The 26,851-nt window shown below is 37.6% G+C and overlaps 2 protein-coding genes across 5 annotated transcripts in view; one reads left to right on the top strand and one right to left on the bottom strand.

Moving 5' to 3' along the window:
* The window catches only part of APOOL (apolipoprotein O like), a 142,892-nt gene that overhangs the window by 38,853 nt on the left and 77,188 nt on the right, over positions 1-26,851 (bottom strand). For 2 of the 3 annotated variants that reach the window (XM_024240347.3, XM_024240348.3), the window contains one exon: positions 15,613-21,158. In XM_024240347.3, coding sequence (XP_024096115.1) covers positions 21,070-21,158 — 89 coding nt within the window. In that variant the 3' untranslated portion in view covers positions 15,613-21,069. 3 annotated transcript variants of the gene reach the window in all.
* On the top strand, positions 195-16,643 carry SATL1 (spermidine/spermine N1-acetyl transferase like 1). 2 transcript variants are annotated; one of them, XM_054544796.1, is made up of 6 exons: positions 195-2,275; positions 5,649-5,700; positions 13,961-14,041; positions 14,734-14,835; positions 15,703-15,743; positions 16,366-16,643. In XM_054544796.1, the coding sequence occupies exons 1-6, from the start codon at positions 605-607 to the stop codon at positions 16,534-16,536; spliced, it is 2,118 nt and encodes a 705-aa protein (XP_054400771.1). In that variant the 5' UTR covers positions 195-604; the 3' UTR covers positions 16,537-16,643. The 2 variants fall into 2 exon arrangements, with proteins under 2 accessions (XP_054400771.1, XP_054400772.1); XM_054544797.1 differs by lacking the exons at positions 5,649-5,700; positions 15,703-15,743; positions 16,366-16,643 and having other exon boundaries at positions 235-2,275; positions 14,734-14,791.

Raw genomic sequence — 26,851 nt, 5'->3', positions numbered from 1 at the left:
TTGAATTCGCTAAAACAGCAGGGACTCTTGGGAGTGCCAAGCATAAGCTCTGAGACTCATTACAGCCTCTTGCTTCACCATTTTAAGCTCTTAAGAGAGGATGAAATAAAGTGGTCAAGCGAGCCCTGCTTTGCCCCACCCTCACCACACGGGGGAGCACGTAGGCACTTTGATACCTGCATTGTGACTTCGCCATTATGATGCAGTGACCACGCAGGGGCGGGCTGGTGGTTATACTCCCCCAGGATCATTTTCTTCTTCCCTTTACTTCCCCGCTTTTGGCAGGGAAAGGCCAGATGACAACCTGAAACTCAGCCAAGCTTGCAGCTGTGGTCGCTGGTGAAGTCATCTCCAGCAAATCGGAGGCATTAATAACCTTCCTGAGGTGGTCCTCTCTTTTTCCAATTCCCACCTTGATAGAGGGGTATCTCAAAGTCGGCAAATCAAATTGAGAAGAACTGAGAACAGCCAACAACCTCCCACCACAGCACTACAGTTAAGGGATCCTGTTCCATCAAGACAGTTAGCCATCAGCCAATCAGTTGTCTGCCAACCCATCATCTGCCATCCCACCCTTAGTCAACCAAGCAGGAATCAACTGGGCATGAACCAATCAGGCACGAACCAATCAAGTTTATCAGACTCGAGCCAAGCAGGCATAAACCAGCCAAGCACAAGCTCACTTGGTATGAACCAAATGGACATGAACCAACGGAGTGCAAGCCTATATGAAATGAACCAAGTGGACATGAAACAACCAAGCATGAGCCAAGCTGGCATGAGGCAATCAGGTACAAACCTACCAGACATAAACCAACCCGACATGAAACAACCAGGCACATGGCAATTAGGTAGGAGCCAACCAGGCATGCTGCAACAAGAACTGAGCCAACTAGTCCTGAGCAAAGCAGGCATAAGCCAACCAGACCCATCGCAACCAGGCCCAAGCCAATCAGGCCCTAGCCAATCAAGCATGAGGCAAATAGGCACGAACCAATCAGGTATGAGCCAACCAGTGATGCAGCAACTAGACAGCCAGTCAGGTGGGAGCCAACCAAGCATGAGACAAGTAGGCACCAGCCAATCAGGCACAAGCCAAATAGGCATGAGCCAACCAGGCACATGGCAAACAGGCCTGAGCCAACCAGTCCGGAGGCAACCAAACATGAGTCCACCAGGCATGTGGCAACCAGGCATGCAACAACCAGGCATCAGCCAGCAAGTCCCAAGCCACCCAGACATGAGTCAACCAGGCATATGGCAACCAGGCATGAGCCAGCAAGTCCCCAGCCAACCAGGCATAAGGCAACCAGACACTAGCCAATCATGTAAGCACCAAACAGACATGAGCCAACCAGACGCAAACCAATCAAGTTTATCAGATTCCAACCAAACAGGTATAAACCAGCCAAGCCCAAGCTTAGTTGGTATGAAGCAACTGGACATGAACCAATGGAGTGCAAGCCTATATGAAATGAACCAAGTGGACATGAAACAACCAAGCATGAGCCAAGATGGCACGAGGCAATCAGGTACAAACCTACCAGACATAAACCAACCTGGCATGAAACAACCAGGCACATGGCAATTAGGTAGGAGCCAACCACGCATGTGGCCACAAAGCCTGAGCCAACTAGTCCTGAGTGAAGCAGGCATAAGCCAACCAGGTCCATCGCAACCAGGCCCAAGCCAATCAGGCCCCAGACAATCAAGCACGAGCCAAGCAGGCACAAACCAATCAGGTATAAGCCAACCACTGATGTGGCAACTAGACATGAGACAGTCAGGTAGGAGCCAACCAAGCATGAGACAAGTAGGCACCAGCCAATCAGGCACAAGCCAAATAGGCATGAGCCAACCAGGCACATGGCAAACAGGCCTGAGCCAACCAGTCCCGAGGCAACCAAACAAGAGTCCACCAGGCATGTGGCAACCAGGCATGTGGCAATCAGGCATGTGGCAACCAGGCATGAGCCAGCAAGTCCCCAGCCAACTGGGCATGAGACAACCAGGCACTAGACAATCAAGTAAGAACCAAACAGGCATGAGCCATCCAGGCAGGGGTCAACCAGGCATATGGGAACCGGGGCCGAGTCACCCAGGCCTGAGCCAACAAGACCTGAACCAATTAGTGCTGAGCCAACCAGGCCTGAGTCAACCAGGCAGGAGCCAACCAAGTGTGATCCAAATGGGCATGAGGCAAACAAGCATGGATTACTTTCAAATAAGACGTGCAGAGGCTAGAGACTGCCCAGAAATTTTGCGACTGATTAAAGTAAGCCTATTTTTATTACATGGAGCCTCATGGCATTGGTGTAGGGCTGAAAGAGTAAGGGAGGCATAGTTGGGGTTCGAATTCTGCCTCTGCTAGTTATGTGTACATAACCTCTGGTAGTTACTTAACCTCTTTACTCTTCATTTTCTGCATCTAAAATCAAGATTATAACAATATATATCTCAAAAGATTGTTGTTATGAAACAATAACATAAAATGATTACACATAAATTGCTTGGCATATAGTAAGGGGCTCAAAAAGTTATAGGGGAACCAATTCCTGGAAATTTTAGGGACTGAATGTGTTCTCTTTCCTGGGGAAATTTTAACTTTAAAAGAGTGTCTTAGAGAAAAGAAATGCTTACCTTAAACAAATTACCGACCAATGATAGAATTTCATATTTTAGTGGCTAAGATTTTGCGGTAGGGAGTCGCATTGCTTCTAAGGCCACACCTACTTGTAGAAACTGATGATCAGCTACCTAAAAAACAATATTCACATGCAACAAATTTTCCATACGTTTTCAGACAGTTCATTGATCACTGAAGCCCATCCACAGACAGCCCCAGGAGCCAAGGAGCTGGGTTACATATTTCTTATTTAAATATTTATTTTAATGGCTCCCTTGGAAATCATTCCAGTTAATTAAAGGGACAAGCTATCTAGTAGTCACAGTTACTGTGCTGAAGTTCTGTGGTGCTGAAAGCACTCATTTATGTGATGGACAACCTACACAATTCCATATAAAGCTGTAGACCAGGTTCTTTATGGAGTAAATATGTGGCTGGAGCAAGGCATAGATTATAGATATGCAGCCCTCATAAGTGTTTTGTAATGAAAATGTTTTAATAATATCCTCACTAATATATTTAAATCTTATCTAAATCAGGCCAAGTTTGTGTTCCCTTTGGAGAGTGTGTTTTAATGGCCAAAATAAAATACCCATAGTTTTCTAGGGAAATCCACCTGTTGAAGTGATTCTAGGCCTGGTTACAGATCTGTAAGAATTGGGTTATCTATCCTTTTATGGCTTACATTCTATTCCATTTCCACAAATTCTCACATCATTTCTATAACTGGCATTAATCTGAATGATTAGATAACCTATCAAAATACTATGCCCAACAGATTATTACAGATCCACATTCTTCCAGGTGGTAGAAAACATTTTTTAAAGAGTTTTTTGTAGTTCTAGCATCTGACACTCGGTCGGCAATTAATAAATTTATTGTTGAATGACAATTAATCTCTTTACCTGGACAAATGCACTTTTCCTAGCTTTCCAAGCAATGCCCATTGTCATCACCAAGGGAATAATACATCACTAGATTACCCCATTTCGATGAAACTATCTGAAGGATTTCCGGCCACATTTACTTTTTAATTTGCCACATGTATCTGATAATACATAAGATGTTTATTGGGAGTAATTTTAATGAGTATTCACTGTGGAAAAATAATAGAAAAGCTAAATTACTCTCTCACATACATGTATATAATGATTAATTGGCTTTGAGTTTTATGCTCTTCTTAATATTTTATGTCCATTTGTCCTAACTCCTGTTCATTGCTAAGTTTGCAAAACATTCTCTTTGCAGAGGAGTTTATTAGAGTTTGCAATCACAGTAATTGCTTAGCTGAACATATTGCAGGTTTTATTGACTGTCCCATTCCAAGTATCCTCTGTATTAACTCATTTTATACTATTCTCAATCACCACATCACAGCATTATTTGGGAGCCTAGTCATTTCATTGCCAGGCAGCCATACTTCTTGCTTACCAGAATTTCTAAAGCTTTTTATTGCGGTGGTCCTTAAGGTGTGGTGCTGGGTCATATTAATATTTTATTTTTGTTCATTATACAAACATTGAATGCATATTAGGGGAAGATTATATACCAAGTAGTATAAAAGATATAAGGATTCTTGGATTACAGTCTCTACTCTCAAGGAGTTTACAGTGTCTTAGGGGAGGTATCGACATAAATACTGTCCTCCCTGACCAATCCATTCTCTACACAGCAGCCAAAATGCTTAAAACTCCACTGAGCTTCTGGTTGTCTTGAGAATAAAATCCAAACTTCTTACTAATGCTCTATGTAATCTGGCCCTTGGGGTTCTCCTGTATTTTAAAAGCTTTTTTCCATTAAAAGTTTAATGCAATTCCGGTCAAAATCTCCAAATTTTCACATAGAAACATTTTAAAAATTCAAAAAAGAAGAGTAATGAGGGGAGATGATCTATACCAGATATTACAAAACTGTAAGTAATTAAAATACTATGGTAACTAGTGGAAAGATAGATCAATGGGACAGAATGAAGAGTCCAGAAGTTCTCCTAAGTATGCAGTCAGCCTTCTGTATCCATGGCTTCTGCATCTGTAGATTCAAACAACCATGGATTGAAAAGATTTGTAAAAATTGCAACTGTACTGAACATGTACAGACTTTTTTCTTGTCATTATTCCCTATACAATACAGTATAACTATTTACATAATATTTATATTGTATTAGATATTGTAAGTAATCCAGAGATGATTTACAGTATATGAGAGGATGTACATAGGGTACATGCAAATAGTCTGCTATATAAGGGGCTTGAACACTCTCAGATTTTGGTATCCTGGGGCTGAGGGAGCAGGTCCTGAAACTAATCTCCCATGGATACAAAGGGATGACTGTAAATGAGGATGTAGTATATGATAAAAGGACATGTCAAGTCAGCCAAGATGGGTTATTCAGTAAGTGCTGTTGGGACAATTGGGAGGAAAAGATAAAGGTGAAACTGTACCTAACTTCTTACGCCAAAAAAAGTTGAACAAATCAATTTGTTAATATTATAATCTCAAAAAGAAAACGAGTGAATATTTTTTGCTTTCCAAGCATGAGATATAAACCGTGAAGGAAAGAACCTGAGTATGTAAAATAAAATGATATAGTAAAAAGCCACAATAAAAAAGCCTCAAATTAAACTGGCAAAAACATCTCACAGGCAAACACCTGAGAGACTTCTCTGTAAACCGTATGAGCTTCATAGTACATAAACTTTATGACAGCTGCCTTGAATGCTCAGTAACTTTTTTTGCTTTACTTCCCAGTTTCTGGCTGCATTCAAGGTTACTAATCTGGATAATTGACATTCATATGTGTGAGGTATAAACATAGTTAATCTCTCTAATAATATTTATACATCTTTTTGTTGCATTACTGTTTTAGATTTTGTTTCTAGATGACTGGGATTAAGTCTGACTCACTTTTAACACTGCCCAGGACATCACGTGTCAATAAATGTTTGATACACATTTTATGATGATTATCATCTTAATAATTTATTGCTAAATCATAAACTGAAGGTTTCATCTACTTTGACAGGAATTGGCTGCCTGTGAAAACATGCTAGATGCAATGGAGTTAACAGCAGCTGGTAAGAAGTTTTGTGGTATTTTCAGAGCAAGAAAAAGAAACACACAGTACTACTTAGATATGTGGAAGCTATTGTTCTTGGTACATAAAGATGACACCATTACTAACATGTACAGGACATAAATTTGATAGCTTTGGCAGTGCTCCACTATTTTATTTTCCTTATTTTTAGTACAAAAATGATACTTAAGAGCTCTTACACCTTTACAGCTCCAATAGACTTCAGCTGGTTTTCAGAATGTAAAATGAGGAGTGTTACTAGTCAAAAAAGTATAATTTAACACCCAGTATGTTGGTAGTAACTTGATACAAGGAAATTGATAAAAGCAAAATGATTTAAAATATTTTCAAAGTATTTACTACATTTTGATAGTCATCAAGATTAATAGGATAGGCTAGTGATTTCTGAATTAGAACATTTTAGGCAGTAAATATGAAGATGAAAAGATTATTAATGTATATAAAATTACAAATGGCAAAGACTAGGTGAAGACAGTTATCAAAATCTAGAAGAATCGATGAAGGATAACTCCTTGAAGTTGAATACTTCAGAATGCATGTAATAAACTGAGAACATTCTACCAAGGAGATAAATGGTTTCACTATAATACTGGGTGACAGATTCAGAAGGAAGTTATGGGATGTTTTGTGGAGTCTTTTGCGCCATGCCCTAACAAACTAGTCTTAGTGCCTTGGTCAGAAATAGAATTCTGAACTGCATAGATCATGGATCAGTCGTCTTATGTGATGATACTTATGTTCTTATACTTGATAATTAACACCACTAGAATGTTAACTAAATAGTAATTTTGTTGGCTTAAAATAAATAGTAAGAAATACAAAGTTGAAAGTAATGTACACTCTATGAAAGCAGTACTCAAACTGAAACAGCATAACAAAATGAGCATCCCTAACCTGATAATCTGAAATCTGAAATGCTCCAAAATCAGAAACTTTTTGAGCACTGGCATTACACTCAAAGGAAATGTTCATTGGAGCATTTCAGATTTCAGATTAGGGATGCTCAACTGTTGAGTATATAATGACATATTTTAAAAATCAAAAAAAAAATCAGACATTCAAAACACTTCTGGTCCCAAGAATTTTGGATAAGAAATACTCAATCTGTACTATGTTGAGATAATGCCCCTACACTATTTCATTGTAGTTAGAAAAATACTGCTCAGGGTAATATGTAACAATCATAAACAACAAACAACAGAATACTTTGTATACTCCAGCATCCTGCCTTAGGATTTCAGTATATATTTAAATTGCAGTAATTTCATAATGTCCCCAGTCCTGTTTTCATCTTAAAATGTCCTTATGTACTTGTATAGAGGCCGGTGAGATATTTGAGATATTTGATTTTTGTTTACTCTTACCTATTGTCGTAAACTTTTAAAAAATGTGATTAAATACACATATCACTTTAACTATTTGTAACTGTATATTTCTGTGACATTCAATACATCCATTGTTGTGCAACCAGCACCACTATCCATCTCCAGACCTTTTCATCACCCAGCTGAAACTCTGTAATCATTAAACAATAAATCCCCATTGCCGACCTCCCTCCCCCTAGGCTCTCATAACTATTATTCTACTTTCTATCTCTACAAATTTGTCTATTCTAGGTACCTCATATGACTGGAAACATATATTTGTCCTTGTGTGTCTGCCTTATTTCACTTAGCATAATGTTTCAGGTTTCATCCAAGTTGTAGCCTGTATCTGAATTTCTTTCCTTTTCAAAGCTGAATAACATTCCATTGTGTATATATAAAATGTGAGATAGATATATATATCATTTTGTTTATTTTGGCTGTTTCCAAATTTTGGCTATTGTGAATAATGCTGCTGTGAAACATTGGTGTACAAGTATCTGTCTGAGTAGCTGCTTTCATTATTTTGGGCATGTACCTAAAAGTGGAATAGCTGGATCATATGATAATTTTGGGGTTTTTCTGAGGAGCCTTCATACTGTTTTCCACAACAGCTGCATCATGTTACATACTCATTAGCAAAGCACAAGGGTTCTAATTTCTCCACATCCTCACCAACACTTATTTTTGTTTTTTTGTAATACCCATCCTAGTCGGTATGAAGTGATATCTCATTGTGTTTTGATGTGCATTGCACTAATGATTAGTGATGTTGAACACCTTTTCATGTGCTTATTGACCCTTTGTATATCTTCTTTGAGAAGTGTCTATTTATGATATTTCCACATTTTGGAATTGAGTTGCTTTTTGTTGTTGAGTTGTAGGAGTCCTTTATATAGTCTGGATATTAATCCCTTATCAGATGTTATTTCCAAATACTTTCTCCCATTCCATGGGTTGCCTTTTTACTCTTGATATTATCCTTTCACATACAAAAGATTTTATTTTTGATAAAGTCCAATTTATTCATTCTTTTGTCACTTGTGCTTTTGGTGTTATATCCAAGAAATCATTGCCAAATCCAATGTCTTGAAGATTTCCCATGTTTCTTCTAAGAGTTTTATAGGTTTAGCACTTATGTTGAGGTATTTGATCTATTTTGAGTTACATTTTGTACATGGTGTGAAGTTAAGGGTCCAACTTCATTATTTTGCATATGGATATTCAGTTTCCCTAGTACTGTTTGTTGAAAAGACAGTCCTTTTCCCCATGAATGGTCATAGAACCCTTGTCAAAAATCAATGGATCAGATATGTCAGGGTTTGTTTCTGAGGTCTCTATTCTGTTCCATTGGTCTATATGTCTGTCCTTTTGTCACTACCCTACAGTATTAACTGCTGTAGCTTTGTAATAAGTTTCAAAGTCAGGAAGTGTGAGTCCTCCAATATTACTCTTTGTTTTCAAGATTGTTTTGGCTATTTGGGGCCCCTTGGAATTCCATAGGAATGTGAGGATCAGCTTTTCTATTTCTGTGAAAAAGGCCGTTGGAATTGTAATAGGGACTGCATTAAATATGTAGATCATTTTGAATAGTATTGGCATCCTACCAAATGTTGTATTCCTATGCATACAAAGGGTTGTTGTTTTTTTTTTTTAATTTCTTTGGATATTTTCCAGTTTCTTTCAGCAATGTTTTACAGCTTTCAGTATACAAGTTTTTAACCTCCTTGATTAGATTTATTCCTAGGTATTCAATTCTTTTAGAGGTTATTGTAAGTGGTACTGCTTTCCTAATTTATTTTTTGGTTTGTTTTTTGCTGCTATATAGAAACACAACTTATTTTTGTTTGTTGATCTTGTACCCTGCAACTTTGCTGAATTTGTTTACAGCTCTAGAAGCTTTCTCTTAGATTCTTTGGAATTTTCTCTATATAGAATCATGTGATCTGCAAATAGAGATAGTTTTACCTTTTCCTTTCTACTATGGATTTTTTTTGTTTTTTTTGTTTTGTTTTGTTTTGTTTTGTTTTGAGACAGGGCCTTGCTCTGTTGTGCATTGGCACGATCTCGGCTCACTGCAACCTCCACGTCCCACGTTAAAGCGATTCTCCTGCCTCAGCCTCCCGAGTAGCTGGGATTACAGGTGCATGCCACCACACCTGGCTAATTTTTGTATTTTTAGTAGAGATGGGATTTCACCATGTTGGCCAGGCTGGTCACAAACTCCTGACATCAGGTGATCCACTCGCCTTGGCCTCCCAAAGTGTTGGGATTACAGGCGTGAGACACTGGGCCTGGCCTATGGATGGTTTTTATTTATTTTTCTTGTCTAATAGCTCTGGCCATAACTTCCAGTACAATGTTGAATACCAGTGGTGAAAATGGGCATCTTTGTCTTCTTCCTAATCTTAGGGGGAATGTTTTCAGTCATTCACCATTGAGTATAATGTTTTCATGAGTACACTGTATCATGTTGAGGAATGTCCCTTCCTAGTTTTATAAAAGCTTTTATGATGAAAGTGTTGTGCTTTAGTCAAACGCCTTTTTCGGCATTCATTGATTTGATTATGTGGGTTTTTCCCCCTTTGTTTCATTAATATGATGTATTAAATTGATATTCTTATGTTGGTGCACCCTTACATTCCTAGGATAAATCACACTTGATTATGGTGAATAATCCCTTTAATATGCTGTTGAGTTCAATTTCCAATTTTGTGGAGAATTTTTTAACCTATATTATTAAGGAATATTGGCCTGTAACTTTCTTCTAATATCTTTGACTACCTTTGGAATCAGAGTAATGCTGACCTCACAGAATTAATTACAAAGTGTTCCCGTCTCTTCATTTTTTGGGGAGAGTTAGAGAATGACTGGTATTAATTCTTCTGTAAATGTTTGGTAGAATTCACCAGTGACGAGGCCATTTAGTTCCTTACTTTTTTTTGTTGGGAGATCTTTGATTACTGATTCAAACTCTTGCAGGTCTGTTGAGATTTTCTGTTTCTTAAGTAGGTTTAGGTAATTTGTATGTTTGAAGGAATGTGTCCATTTCTTCTAGGTTATCTAATTTGTTGTTATATAAATCATAATTTTTTATACTCCCTTTTAACGTTGTAGTGTTGGCAGTAATGTCCTTATTTTCATTTCTGATTTTAATTATTTGCATCTTCTTTGTCAGTCTGTCAATTTTGTTGATGTTTTCAAATAATCAACCTTCATTGATTTTCTCCATGTTTTTCTATCCTCTGTTTTATGTCTATCCAATTTTTATTATTACCTTACTTCTGCAAGCTTTGGGCTTAGTTTGCTCTTCTTTTTCTAGTTCCTTAAGGCATAAAGTTAGATTATTGTTTTAGATAATTTTTTAAATGGCATTTACAGCTATAATTTTCCCTCTGAGCACTACTTTCACTGCATCTCGTAAGCTTTTGTTTGTTGTGTTTTCATTTTCGTTCATCTCTCTAAGTGTTTTCCTATTTCCCTTATACTTTCCTCTTTGACCCATTGGTTGTGTACAGTGCGTTGTTTAATTTCCACATAGTTGTAAATTTCTCAAGTTTTTTCCCCGCTGATTTCTAGTATCATTGTACTGTCATTAGAAAAAATACTGTGTGTGATTTTCATATTTTAAAATTTATTAAGACTTGGTATGTGACCTAATGTATCTATCATAAAGAAAGTTCCATGTGTACTTGAGGGAAAAAAATGTGTGTTCTGTTGTAGTTGGCTAGAGGCTTCTGTATATGTCTGTTAGATACAATTGGTCTATAGTGTTCAAGTCATCTACTTTTCTGTCTGGTTGTCCTATATATTACTGAAAGTGGGTACTGAATCTCCTATTATTGTCTTGCTGTGTACTTCTCTCAGTTCTGTCAGTGTTTGCTTCATGTATTTTGGAGCTGTGACGTTCAATGCATGTATATTTATAAATGCTATATGTTCTTGGTGAATTAACTCCTTTATCATTTCATAATGTACTTTGTCTCTTGTAACTGTTTTTGACTTAAAGTCTATTTTGTCTGATACTAGTATAGCCATCCTAGCTCTCTTTTAGTTACTATTTGCATGAAATACCTTTTTCCATCATTTCATTTTCAACATATTTGTGACTTTGGATCTACAGTATGTCTCTTGTAGACAGTATATACTTGGATCATGTTTTTGTTTGTTTGTTTTCCTTAATCTATTCTGCCTATCTCTGTGTTTTGGCAGGAGTCTTTAATCCATTTACATGTAATTACTGATGAGGAAAGACTCACCTGTACTATTTAACTGTCTTCCATACGCCTTAAAGCTTTTGGTTGTTCCTACTTTCCTCCATTAGACCTTTTTTTGTGTGTTTTATTTTTGTAGTGAAACATTTTGATTCCTTCTCATTTCCTTATGTGTGTATTTTATAGATATTTTGTGTTTACCATGGGGATTATATTTGATGGTTATAACAATCTAATTTTGATTTAAACCAACTTAACTTCAATAGCATACAAAATTCTTCTTATATATATCTCTGTCCCCCTCTTCTGTTATTGATGTCAGGGATTACATCTTTATACATTGTGTGCCCAATAACATACATTAGGCTGGGCATGGTGGCTCACGCCTGTAACCCCAGCACTTTGGAAGGCTGAGGTGGGTGGATCACTTGAGGCCAGGAGTTCGAGACTAGCCTGGCCAACATGGCAAAACCCCATCTCTACTAAAAATACTTTAAAAAATTAGCTGGGCATGATGGCAGGTGTCTGTAGTCCCAGCTACATGGGAGGCTGAGGCATGAGAACTACCTGAACCCAGGAGGCAGAGGTTGCAGCGAGGTGAGATCATGCCACTGCACTCCAACCTGGGTGAGAAAGACTGTTTCAAAAAAATAAAAATTAATAATTATTTTTATCCATTTGTCTTTTAGACAATGTAGAAAACAAAACGTGGAGTTAGGGTCATCTCTCAGTATATGCAGGAGATTGGTTCCAGGACCCACTGCATATACCCAAATCCATGCATACTCAAGTCCCGCAGTGAGTCCTACTGAACTCACATATATGAAAAGTCAGTCCTCTGTATATGTGGGTTTCTCCTCCAATGAATATCGTTCTTGATCTGTGTTTGAAAATCCACGTGTAAGTGTACTTGCACAGTTGCAACCCATGTTGTTCAAGGGTCGACTGTATAAACATAATTACAATACCACCTCTTATAATTGCTCATATATCTGTCTTTACCAGAAATCTTTATTCATACAACTTTGAGTTACTGTTTAGATTACTTTCATTTCAACCTGAAAGACTCCTTTTGGCATTTCTTGCTGGGCAGGTCTAACGGTAATGAATTCCTTCAGTTTCTTTTTTTTGAGGGGGCCGCGGTGGGGGGTGTTTGGGAATGTCTTAATTTATCCCTCATTTTGAAGGACAGTTTTGGTGGATATAAAATTCTTAGTTGACAGTCCCTGCTCCCCCCGCCCCCAAGACTTTAAATATCAATCCACCGCTTTTTGGCTTCCAAGGTTTCTGATGGGAAATCAGATGGTAATCTAATTGAGGATCCCTCATATATGACATATTGCTTCTCTTGCTGTGTAAGATTCTGTCTTTGGTTTTTGAGACTTTCATTATAATGTGTCTTGGTGTGGATTTCTTTGGGTGTATCCTACTTAGAGTTTGTTGAGCTTCTTGTATTTGTAGATTCATGTTTTATGTCAAATTTGGTTTTCAGCAGCTATTTTTTCAAATTCTCTCTCTCTCTCCTAAGTCCCACAAGATATATCCTGTTCCACTTGATGATGATGTTCTACAGACACTTTTGGCTTTGTTCACTTTTCCTCATCCCTTTTCTGTTTCTCAGACTCAATAATTTCACCTGGCCTAGTTTCAGGTTCACAGATTCTTTCTTCAACTTATTCAAATGTGCCTTTGAACCCCTCCAGTGCAGTGCATTTTTTTTTTCATTTCAGTTATTGAACTTTTAAGCTTCAGAATGTTAGGGGGTGGAATTTTTTAAATCTATATTATTTTGTTTATATATATTTTCCTGTATTTGTGCATGTCTTATCTCTCTGGGCATCTTTAAGACAGATGTTTTAAGTTGTTTAGTAAGTCAAACATCTGGCTTTCTTCAGGTGTGTTTTTTGTTAATGTATTTTATTCCTTTGAATGACCATCGTTTCTTGTGATTTTTGTTGAAAGCTAGACATTTGAAACTTATACTATGGTAACTTTGGAAATCAGATTCTCCTTTTTCCCCAGGATTTGATGGAGTTTATTTTAAAGCATTACAGGGTGTCTCTGTGTCAGGGATCAGCCTGAGTTGAAAGCTTAATGTGTTCTCAGGTCCCCTCTGTATCTTTATCTAGTCACACACGGTAACTTTCTAAATTCCCCTGTATATATGTTTTTAATTCCCAAATGTCTCATAAAACAGGGCAGCTCCTTTAAATCTCCTGGAAGCCACTTCAGCTCGTGGGGGTTGGAACAATGGCAGTTAACCTCCAAGTCCTCACCTGAGTGATCACAGTAACAATACACAGTCAAAACACAGAACTTCAGTATTTTGAGGACAAGATGTTTATTGGTCACCCTTGCTCCAGCAAGCTGCTACAGAAATACAGGTTGCTGTTCCCATGGAGTAGAGGGTGCTGAGTGCTGGGTAGCTGCCACCTCACTGATGGCTGAATTTGATCCAAATTAACTGCAGTTGACCAGCCAGGCTGTCTCCTGTAAGTTGCAAATGTTCAGATAAACACCAGAGTTCCAAAATATTCACTTCAGATTCCACCAATACAATTGCTATCCAGGTGGAGAGAGAAATTCCTAGTGCTTCCTATCCACCATCTCCTTCTCTCTGCTATAAACTTTCTGACATCCTATATATGAATTGATATTTCAGATTTACTCAGAGATGGCTTTGGGGACAATCCCCTTTTCTACTGCCTGATTGCAGAAGTAAACGATCAACAAAAACCATCAGGTAGAGTAAATCTTTCTTCTCCAGTTTAATCTGGAGTATATTTTTTCCATGCTGAAAAATAGTACAGTTTTGTAGCATATAATTACTATTAAGCAGAAGAGAAGAGAATGTGTATAAACCCAGTTTTTTTAAAGAAAATGCATGGTATGTACTTATGTTTGTATAAGCATTATTATTAAGAGACAGGGTCTCGCTCTGTCACCCAGGCTGGAGTGCAGTGGCATGATCATGACTCACTGCAGCCTCCAACTAAACTCCTGTGCACAAGTGTCTCAGACTCCCGAGTAGCTGGGACTACAGACATGTGCCACTATGTCCAACTAATTTAATATTATTTTTTGTAGAGACAGGGTGTCACTATGTTGCCCAGACTGGTCTCAAACTCCCGAGCTCAAGCGACCCTCCTGCCTTGGCCTCCCAAAGCACAGGGATTACAGCCATGAGCCACTGCGCCCAGCTAAAATTTTTTGGAAGACCGTACACCACACTATAAAAAGAGGGCTTATATCTTAAAGGTTGTATTTTAAGGGACTTAAGTCCTCTACACTATATGTTTTTGTATTGTTATTTTTTTCCAGTGAGCATTTATTACTTTAATAGTTAAACAAACGCCAAAAGACATTCAATTTGGGGGTAAAGAACTGGCTAAGATTCAACACAACCTTTCTACACCCTTTCTTCTCCCTTCCTAGGCAAACTGACTGTTGGATTTGCCATGTACTACTTTACATATGACTCACGGACTGGCAAGGTACTTTACCTAGAGGACTTTTATGTCACACAAGCTTACCAAGGTAAAACTAAAATTTATGATATTACTTTTAAATACTTTAAAAATTAAAATGACATATTTTAAGGAGATAGGGCTTTACATACGGTGTTTTAGTTAATGTAACTTATTGCTACTTAATGAGTTTGATCACTATCCTAATGAGTTTGATCTAATCTGTGACTGTGAAGACTCAGTCACAGATGAGAAAAACATTTTATTAGTTCTTCTCAAAGTTTGAATAAGCCAAGCTATCACATAGCTATATATTTTTTATTTTGTTTTTGAGACAGGGTTTTCTGTCACCCAGGCTAGAGTGCAGTGGTGTGATCATGTCTCATTGCAACCTCAACCTTCTACACTCAAGCAATCCTCCCACCTCAGCCTCCCAAGTAGCTGGAGCTACAGGCATGTGCCACAGCACCAAGCTAATTCTTTATTTTTTGGAGAAACAGGGTCTGTGTTGCCCAGGCTGGTCTCAAACTCCTGGGCTCAAGTGATCCTCCTGCCTTGGCCTCCCAAAGTGCTGGGATTACAGGTGTGAGCCATCGTGCCTGGCCACACAGCTATACTTTTATCTTTAAAAAATGCTTTTACATTTTAGGTGGTTTTCAGTAAAAATAGATAAGAAATATACCGTTATAAGACAATAGTGGCAGAGACTCACTTCTTCACTGATCTTTAAAATAAACCCAAACTCTTCTATGACCTTTGGTATCTCATTCCAATTAGGAAAAAGGGATATGAAAGCATTCATGAGTTGTGTTTCCAGAAGCTATTAATAATATACAAAAAGCAGATACAGAATTTTAGATATTATTTATTTTAAACTAAAGCAAATAACTAGTTAAGTGAAATTTGCAGTTTTCATTTTGCATTGTCTATTTAAAAGGCCTAGGTATTGGAGCTGAAATGCTGAAGAGGCTAAGTCAGGTATGTATTACAATTAGTATTGATATTCTATACATTAACCTTTTCTTCAATAAATATTCACAGGGCATAAATTAAATCATTAATCTCACCATTTGAACATAACCCCAACATATACTTCAAATTTCTACCCAAATTAAACTGGATTTTCAAATCAGATGATCATATAGAGTATATGAGTTATAGTCAATTAAAATTGATTTATATATAATCCACAACCACACTATACACCCTTTTTGCTATCAAGTGAAAGTAAGGAGGAGGGAGATTAGAAAGCATTTTTATTCAAAAAAACAGGCTCACAGTATGAATATTACAAGACTATAAAAGCAAGATCTTCTTGTATTTTGGAAACATATGAGAACATGTGTTCTTTTAGGTACACCTTTTCTGTACGATAAAGGCTTTGCAAATCAGTTTTGGGATTTTAAAGAGGGCTTTAAAGCTCAGAACAGTGACTTTTTTCTTTTTACAGCTATAGAAAAGTTCAAAAGGTAACTACTATATTTGGAAGTATTATTCACACATAGTGTCTTGCATAGAGTAGACCTTCAATAAAATGTATGTGTTAATGAAGATTATACTTTCAAATGAAAGTAATATTTGCTTGTTTGTTTTTAAACAGATAGCCATCACAACTCAATGTAACTGCATGCGCTTTCTTGTCGTCATTTGGAACCAAGCTTCTATCAACTACTATACTAGTCGAGGGGCTTTAGACCTTTCCTCTGAGGAGGGCTGGCATCTCTTCAGGTTTAACAGAGAAGAACTCCTGGACATGGCATGGGAAGAATGAAAGAGGCCTTGTAACAACTCATCCCAACACAGCCTCCAACATTTGACTGTCACCTGAGTCTAACAGCAGTTTGACTTTGTTGTACAATACAGCAAGTGATCATCACATTCTTGTTTGAGCAGATCTTTTATTTTGAAACAGATTTTGTAGCTCTAGTCAACTTTCCATTATCCAAACCAGTATTCTAATGGCTAGTAGCAGTAGTGATAATCCAAAAGAGCAGATAATTTAAAAGTCACTTATACTTAGCTTTGCGCTATTTTTTACCTACCATATTTCATCAAAATTAAGATGCTTCTTTTTTCACAATTTGACATATCTGATGTTGGGATAAATGTAATGATCAACTGGCAGCATTTTTTGTTTGTTTGTTTTTAGAGGCAGGATCTTGCTATGTTGCTCAGGCTGGTCTCAAACTTTTGGCCTCAAGCAATCCTCCCACTTCAGCCTCCCAGACATAAGCAACTCTGCTCAGCATTTTTTTTTTAAATTAAAGGTATATGATATGCCTTAGATTTGATGAAATATGGGTGTTTGAATATATTCAGATCTGAGGTTTAAAAAATTCATTTCAAATACTGGAGATAAATTCTGAAGAGCTTACTTATGAAAAACTAGCAAGTAAACTGCTTCCCTACCTTGAGCAGCTTAAGTACCACTGCCTCCTTGACATCATCCCAGTACTACATTCTATCTCTGAACATCCATAGCTCTTTGGTTGTACTTATCTTAGGGAAGATACCACGTACAACACTATACTTCTATGTTTCTCTCTTTCCTAGTAGAGTATAAGTCCTTTGAAATAATTCTAACTTTTGTGCCTGTGCTGCAACCAGCATAGCAGAACATGTGAGTTCCTACTACCTACCAGGCACTTCATGGGCATAGAAACTACACAAAAATTATTCAGTGATATCCACAAGGAACCTTGTCTGAGAGAAAATATTAATTACATAAATTGTGTAAAGTACCGTATCTGTAAATACCAGCTATCACTTGCTAGTTTTTCATAAGTAAGCTCCTCAGAATTTATCTCCAGTATTTGAAATGAATTTTTTAAAACCTTGGATCAGATCTCACACACACTCATATTTCATCAAATCTAAGACATATTATATACCTTTATTTTTTATTATTTATTTTTTGAGATTGAGTTTTGTTCTTGTGCCCAGGCTGAAGTGCAATGGCACGATCTCGGCTCACTGCAGCCTCCACCTCCCGGGTTCAAGTGATTCTCCTGCCTCAGCCTCCCAAGTAGCTGGAATTACAGGCATGAGCCAACACGCCTAGCTAATTTTGTACTTTTTGTGTGTGTTTTTAGTAGAGACAGGGTTTCACTATGTTGGTCAGGCTGGTCTCGAACTCCTGACCTCAGGTGATTCACCCACCTTGGCCTCCCAAAGTGCTGGGATTATAGGTGTGAGCCACCATACCCGGCCATATCAAATACCTTCATTTTTTTAAAAAAGGCTGAGCACAGTCACTCACGTCTGGTTGGCTGAGGTGGGAGGATCGCTTGAGGCCATGAGTTTGAGACCAGCCTGGGCAACATAGCAAGACCTATCTCTAAAAGAGGTAACATCTAAATTCTACCCTGGAGGATTGAGAAAGGGAACACGACACTGGAATTGGACTTGTAGGATGGGTAGAAGATAGAATGTAGAGCAGGATAAGATGGAAGAACATTCTAAGAGGACACACTAGCACAGGCAGAGAAAGAGGCAATAATGAGCAAAGCATGTTCAAGAAACAAATGGTATGTCATAAAGACAATATAATACACATCAGCAGTAGGGTGGGTAAGGAGAGGGAAGATAGGATTAGAAGGTAAGCTGGAATCAGATATGAAGGGCCTTGTATATCAAACTAAGGGGTTTTGATTCTGTGGGCAATGATGAGCCACTAAAGATTTCAGAAAGACAACTATTCATTATAGTTGTCAGGAAGACAACTATGTCATAATAGACAAATGGGTTAGAAGAATAGGGTAGCAGATACTGTATGTTAGCTTTAATTCAGCACCTGTTCCCAACCCCTTACCCCTTGCCTTCCTCACCACAGGGGATAAGAAACATGATTTCTCTATTCCCTATCTTCCTTGAGCTAAGTGTGTGGCTACATGACAAGTACTGGTTGTGATATACACAGAGGTCTTCTGAGGAGATTCTAAGAAAGCATTTACTTTTCTGATAAAAGGGAGTCAGAAGCATCTTGTGTAAATTTTTATCTGCTATTTCCTACTTTGAATGTGTATCTGCTCCCTGGAGGTACAGCAGACATCTTGTGACCATGAGGTGACAAACCAGCATGCTGTAGAGGACAGAGTGGAAAGAGAAAAAGTCTACGTCTTTGATAGCACCAATGAGCCACTGTCCCAACCCTATACTGCCTAATTCTAGGCTATAAATAGGACAGGCCTTTTTTTTTTTTTTTTTTTTTTTTTGCTTAAGCTAATATTAAATATTTGTTTAACTAGTTTACTGTCACCTGCAAGCAGAACATACTCTGAAATGAGAGACAGCAAGGTTGACAGTGAGCAAATTGGCCTGAAGGCTATTACAGTAACCCAGAAAAGTGATGATGATGACTTGAGGGAGAGTAATTATAGGATTAGAGAAGACAGAATAGATTTGAAGGAGCGGGAGGTAGAGACAATTTTGTTTCAGGCACATTGACACTGGCATATCTATGGGATGTTAGGTGAATATAACTAGTAAGTAGAAATAAAGGTCTACAGCACTAGAGAGATATGGGGGTTGAAAATATGAATAATAAAACAAATGGTGCCTGAAGCCAGTGAAGTCTGTTAAATGAAAAATGAGAGTGCATATAGAATGAGAAAATAGGACTAGGGATGAAACTTGAGCAGCCTCAGCATTTAAAGGATTCAGACCAAGAGAAGAAAAATGAAGAATAACAAAAGCAGGAAAAATAGAAAGCAAAGGGATAAGTGAGTTTCAAGGAGAGAGTAGTGAGGAGTCAATAATGACATAAAAATTCAAGTAGGGGCTGGGTGCGGTGGCTCACGCCTGTAATCCCAACACTGTGGGAGGCTGAGTCGGACAGATGCTTGAGCTCAGAAGTTCGAGACCAGCCTGGACAACATGGTGAAACCCTGTCACTACCAAAAATACAAAAAATTAGTATTTTTTGTATTTGGTATTTTGTGTATTTGGTGTATTTGTATATTTGGTGTATTTGGTGTATTTTGTATATGGTGGCAGGTGCCTATAGTCCCAGCTACTTGGGAGGGTGAGATGGGAGGATTGCTTGATCCTGGGAGGTGGAGGTTGCAGTGAGCTGTGTTTGTGCCACTGCACTCCAGCCTGGGCAACAGAGCAAGACCTCATCTCAAAAAAAATTAAGCAGGTATGGATGCCAGAATGTCACAAGATAGAGAGGACTTGAAAGTAGGGAAAAAAGGGACAATATTTACTTTTGTCAAAAAGTAACAATTACTTTTTAAAGAAGTATAACAATTATAGGAAGGAGAGAGAAAAAACAGTTCAAGGGAAGAGGCCGAGTTAAGGAAAGGTTTTTGTCTTGTTCTGTTATTGTTTATTTAAGACAGAGAAGACCTGCAGCTATGTAGAGGTGGAGGAAAGAAACTAGTAAAAAGAGAAACCAAAGACTAGAAATTAAACAGGGTGGAATATGGTCTTAGATGGGAAGGAAATAGGTCAAGAACACAAAGAGAAGCATGTCTTAGAAAAGGGGGATGCATGGCTGAAAAGAGGTGAGTCTTGAAGGTAGATGGGAAGAAGTTTTGGGAATGGTCATATCTAATAATTTACTTTTTTCTCTATGAAATAGGAGGCACAGTCAACTTTGACAGTTATAAGAGGCTTGAGGAGAATAAAACGTTTGTAATACCTCTTCCAGGGAACACAATAGTAAACCACCTAGGAACCAGTAGAAGGATTGCTAAGCAGTATTAGGAAGCCTGTGTAGCATATGCCCCCTCAAATAGGTAGAGATGTTTTTAGATATTTAAGAGGAATTAACATTAACAAAACCAAGGGACAAAGCCAAGCTCAAGTCCCATAAAACATGGATATTTTATTCCAGCACTAGGAAATGGAAAAAAAACACAGAGGGAAACACACCTTTCCATACACCATTCTAAATTTAGTTGGCATTAATCTGGGAAAGCTAGAGCAGAAATATATGTTTATATGTATAAATATGTGTGTCTTTATACATATATGTATATATATGTATTTTTAGATTTTAATCTCACTAGAATTCATGTCTTCATTTTTTTTTTAAGTGCCCTTAAAGGTCATCAAATGCAAGCTAATACTTCTACCTAAGTCTCCTCATCAATCATTTAATATTGTTTACATTGCATTCACAGTTTGTGTGTTAACCACTTATGTAATTTATCAAATTGCACATTTGGAGATGTAAGGGAGAAACTTGGTTTAGGTAATACTCTACGTATCAGTTACCCATTACATGATTTTTTTTCATCATTATTTGCAACGTCACACATCTTGTAGTTTTCTGTGTAGTCTCTGCATGCAGTCTGCTTCAGCTTCTAGTGCTGTACATATCTATATCTTCTGGGTGGGACTGCCCGTGATCCATGAGCTTGGGGTCAGGCATAAACTGTGTTCCACCTGATAAAGTATTAAAATGAAAAGAAAAATTAGTCACTTAACAAATTTATTTTTGATACTAGGAAGACAGCACTGAACAAACCAGATAAAAATCTCTGGTGACATAGACCTAACACTTGAGTTAGGTGAGACAGACAAACTAATTAAATATATATCAGATGGTGGTTAAGTGCTATGTGAAAAAATGAAACAAGGAAGGATATATGGAGTGCTTAGGTGATTTGTAATTTTAAATAGGGCAGCCAGGGAAAGCCTTCTGGAAAGGTGATACATGAGCTGAGAACTGAAGGAGTTGAGGGTGTGCACCCTATAGATACCAGCAGGCAATGCCTTCCAGGATGAGCAGATGGCAAGTGTAATGGACCTGAGGTATGTCTGAGGAACCAATATGGTTGAAACACAGAAGACAAATGTGGTGTATGTAGGGGTGGCGGCAAGGCAGTGAGATGATAGGAGATGTGATCAAAAAGACAATGGAAAGCTAGGTCACATAGGGCCATGGTAAAGATTTTGGCTTTAAGTGAGATGAGAAGCTACTGGACAATTTTGAGTAGAGGAGTGAATGATGCTATGTTTTTAAAAAGATCACTCTTGGCTATGGGGAAAAGAAACTACAGGGAAACAAGGGATAAAACCAGGGAGACCAGTTAGAAAGCAATTACAATACTCCAGAAGACATGCTGAGGGCTTTAGTTAGGATGGTAGCAGTAGAAGTGGTGAAAAGGTACCAGATTTCTGGATAATGTTGAAGGTAGAATAGACAAGATTTCCTAAATGGACTGACTATGTCTTGTGAGAGAGACTCTTCAACTTGAGAAACTGGAAGAATGGAGGTGACATTTATTGAGATAGGGGAAAATGTGGGAGAAGCAGGTTTAGGGGAAAACAAATGAATCATTAAATATTGGATGTGTTAAATTTGAATTGCTTACTAAACATCTGAGTACAAATGAGTCTTTTGGGTTAAGATTAGAAGATGTTAAGAGGGTTAGGAGAATGTAGGAAAGAAGACTAAGGTGGAAAGCCAGTGAATGAGGAAAGAGAACCAAGAGCAAGAGATATCCCACAGGCCAAGTGAAGAGATTGAAGGAGGAAGGAATTTAACCTGTGTCAAAGGTTACTGATGGATTGCATAAGATGGAGATTGAGAATCGACTCCTGGATTTGGCAATGTGTGGATCACTGTTGATCTTGACAAGCTTCCTGTGTCCCCGGCAAGTAGCTAAGTTATTTTCACGAATTATCTCATAATCCCACCATGAAGCAGATACTATTTTTACATTGTCTTTATTTTACAGATAAGAAAATTTTAATTTGTAGAGGTTAACTAACTTGACCAAAGTCATTCAGCTGATAAGTGGTGGATCCAGGAATGAATTCACATTTGTCTGACCACAACATAACAACCCAGGCTCTTCTTAAAATGATGTTTATAGCAGTAAAAATCTCATACAACTAGTTTTAGTACTAAACATGATAATGCACACAAACTGCTGCATATAATACCTTGTGCATGGTACGTAGGCAAGAGACAACTATTTTATATTTACTTTGTGACACAATACTACAAACATTTTTTCAGAAATTTGTTTTTATTTTAAATATGTTCAAAATCGGATTCATTTTAAAATTAATTTTATTACATTTGGGAACCATACCTTTTTTGCATAAAAGAATTTAATTTCCAGTTTTATAATGAAAACAAAGGAGAGAAATTGGAATACAATGATCTATCTTATACCTATCTTTTCTGAAATGTATTTTACAGTGTGACACACCTATGTGTAACTTCATCACCAAATATATTAACAAAACAACCAGATTCATAAGTAATTAGTATTCATGATGGTACAGGTAATGCAGCTCTCCATAGAATAAATTCTTAATCTCGTGTCTCTGGGGGTATGTTATAGAACTCATGTGATCTATTAACTTGGATGAGGAAAATGTGTCATTATTTTCACTTACCTCTGACTTAAATGGACATTGTCTTCAATAATGTATACAGGCAACAAAGCACAATAGTATCAGCAGTACCTTAGATTTCTTTGTCACCAACAGAAATCACAGATATCTTATTACATTATAGTTGCAGATTATCTCAAAATATTCACACTCATCGCTACTTAAAAATTAAAAGTTATTAGACCTATTGTTAGATATTGTTGTTTAATACACTTAAGTAAGTTCATACATTACTATGTATTTTATTTTCTGCATTTGAAAACATTATTCTGAGAAGAGGCTGTAGCACAAAAAATGGTTAGGAATCCACTGGTGGTTCTGCTGTATCTCTACTGCCATCTGGTGGGAACCATTGCTCAGTACAAGTGAAAAGTGTGCAACAAGTTTTATCAAGCAGAAAACACTATATAGTAGGCATGTGACAAATAATTATTTTATGTAAATCTCAGTGTGTCAAATTTGCTAAACAATGTCCATCAACTGACTAAGTTCTCTAGCACTTGTATATACTTCCTTAATTTATATTCTTGTTCAAAGTTTGGTGAAAGATTCAGCTTACCCCAATTTCCTGAATTAGAAAGATTCTTTTGCCATTAGATCACCCCTCAAAATTTCTTAAAAGGCTTCAAGATTTTAATTTATTCACAGCTTAAAACAGAGATTATTAGCGAGAGTAATATGTATCAGAATCCCCTGTAAAGCTCTTCCTAAAATCCACCTGCTTAGAGGCTTCACCTCTGGAGATTCAGATTTATAATTCTTGGTAGAGTCTGGACCTAAGAATTTTGAGGGAAAAAAAAAAAACCCTCAAGTAATTGTGATATGGATCTCTCTGGTTCAGAACCACTTAGCCTGTCATTTGATTCATCTTTTTAAAAAGCTTCATCTCAAAGGCCGGGCATGGTAGCTCAAGCATGTAATCCCAGCACTTTGGGAGGCTGAGGTGGGAGGATCACAAGCTCAGGAAATCAAGCCCATCCTGGCTAACACAGTGAAAGCCCGTCTCTACCAAAAATACAAAAAATTAGCTGGGCATGGTGGCAGGTGCCTGGAGTCTCAGTTACTTGGGAGGCTGAGACAGGAGAATCGCTTGAACCCAGGAGGCAGAGGTTACAGTGAGCCGAGATCGCACCACTGCACTCCAGCCTGGGTAACAGAGCGAGACTCCATCTCAAAAAAAAAAAAAAGCTTCATCTCATGCTCTTATAAGCAACTAAGAATTATATCTTTCTTAGAAATTTCTTCATCTCTTGAATGGATTAAGGGCTCTCTTACACTCCCAAAGAATAAGCTGTCATAAAACTCTTCTTGAATCTGAATGCCCTAATCATCATGATGCATTCCTTTGCAATTTTATATGTTTGCTCTCTAATAAGAACATTTTCTGCTTAAAGCTTTTTAGCAGACTATTCAAAAAGTTGGTGTTATTACAAATAGGAAAGAAATATGTTTAAAGTTATAAGACAGCAATGAATTATAGTCTCAAATAGCCCTTATGTGGTATCTGATAATATCACATAACTGATAATTTAGTTCACATGTTATCTCATTGATATTTTAAGCAAGTTAGTTACCAAAAAAAGGACAGATAACTAATAAATTGCTGAGTGAAGTTAGGATTGTTACAAATTCTCTTTTGGTTTGTGTATAAAATCAGGATGACATTCAGCATTCAGCTTCTTAGCAACTCAAATACTTAAAGACACTAGTCACTGTAAAGTACTTTCTCAAACTTTTCCATCCCTTTTTTCTCTGTGTGCTTCAGTTTGGCTATTTTTTATTGACTTGTCTTTGAATTCATTAATTCTGTGCTTTCTGGTAAACATTCTGCTGTTAAACCCATCCAATGAGTTCTTAATTTCGGGTACTGTATTTTTCACTTCTAGAATATCCACTAGAATTTTTTTAACAGACTCCAAGTCCCTGTGACATTCTCCATCTTTTCATCCATTTTGTCCATCTTTTTTTTTTATTTAATATATTAATTATAGTTATTGTAAAGTCCTTTTCAGTTAACTTCAATATTTAGGTCATCTGTGGGTCTGTTGTTATTGTTATATTTATGTATTTTTTCTTTTGACTGTCAGTCACATCTTCCTGCCTTTTTGCATAACTAGTATTTTGTTTGTTTGTATACTGGACATTAGGTATAAAAGAAAGGTAGAAGCTCCAGAAGATAAAGGGCACCAGACAGGGGTGCCCTTACTCTCTTTACAAAGGGTGAAACACTTATCATCTCAATCTAGTCAGGCATTGAGCTGGGTCTGGGCTGCGTTCTAATTTTAGTAAGAGTCAGTTAACCTCTGGTTCCTCCCAGTTCACCTATGGCACTCCCAAGCTTCTGACTGACAGACTGACTAGCTTATGTCTCCACAGCACCAAAAAACTGTAGGAAATTCGATTTTGCCCTGAAGAGGTTTTGAGTTTGGCTATTTAGTCTCTGAATCCACAAAAAATCTGGCAACTACCATGAGGGGGACATGAGTCATGCATATGTGGCACATGCCCTCTCTCTAGAAGAAGAATTGGCAAACTTTTCTGCAAAAGGTCAGTAGTAAATATTTTTGACTTTGTGAACCATATGGTCTCTGTCACAAGTGCTCGACTCTGCCACTGTAGTTTAAAAGCAGCCATAGACAATACATAGATCAATGTGTGTGGGTATGTTCTAATAAAACATTATTTCTGGACATTGAGATCCGAATTTCATGTAATTTTTACTTGCTATGAAATATTATTCTTTTGATTTTTTTTCAATCATCATGGTTAGCTTGCAGAATATACAAAAATAGTGAGTCAGGACACCTCATACATGCAGGTGCCCCTCTGGGACAAAGCTTACGGAAGAAGGATCAGGCAGCAATATTTTCTGTTCTGCAATATTTGCTGTTCTGTAGCCTCCGCTCAGTATACCCAAGCAAACACGGTCTGGAGTGGACCTTTAGCAAATTCCAACAGACCTGCAGCTGAGGATCCTGAGTGTTAGAAGGAAAACTAACAAACAGAAAGGAATAGCATCAACATCAACAAAAACGACATCCACACCAAAACCCCATCTGTAGGTCACCAGCATCAAAGACCAAAGGTAGATAAAACCGCAAAGATGGGGAAAAACCAGAGTAGAAAATCTGAAAATTCTAAAAACCAGAGCACCTCTTCTCCTCCAAAGGATCACAGCTCCTCGCCATCAATGGAACAAAGCTGGATGGAGAATGACTTTGACGAACTGACAGAAGTAGGCTTCAGAAGGTCGGTAATAACAAACTTCTCCAAACTAAAGGAGAATGTTTGAACCCACCGCAAGGAAGTTAAAAACCTTGAAAAAAGATTAGATGAATGGCTAACTAGAACAGTGTAGAGAAGACCTTAAATGACCTGATGGAGCTGAAAATCATGGCACGAGAGCTACATGACTCATGCACAAGCTTCAACAGCTGATTCGATTAAGTGAAGAAAGGGTATCAGTGATTGAATTAATGAAAAATTAATGAAATAAAGCGAGAAGAGAAGTTTAGAGACAAAAGAGTAAAAAGAAAGGAAGAAAGCCTCCAAGAAATATGGGACTATGAGAAAAGACCAAATCTACATTTGATTGGTGTACCTGAAAGTGACGGGGAGAATGGAACCAAGTTGGAAAACACTCTGCAGGATATTATCCAGGAGAACTTCCCCAACCTAGCAAGGCATGCCAACATTTAAATTCAGGAAATACAGAGAACACCACAAAG

Source organism: Pongo abelii, chromosome X, assembly GCF_028885655.2.
Source record: "Pongo abelii isolate AG06213 chromosome X, NHGRI_mPonAbe1-v2.0_pri, whole genome shotgun sequence".
Classification (NCBI taxonomy): domain Eukaryota; kingdom Metazoa; phylum Chordata; class Mammalia; order Primates; family Hominidae; genus Pongo; species Pongo abelii.
Note: the sequence above shows the minus strand (reverse complement) of the source record. Positions and strands in the feature narration are given on the sequence as shown.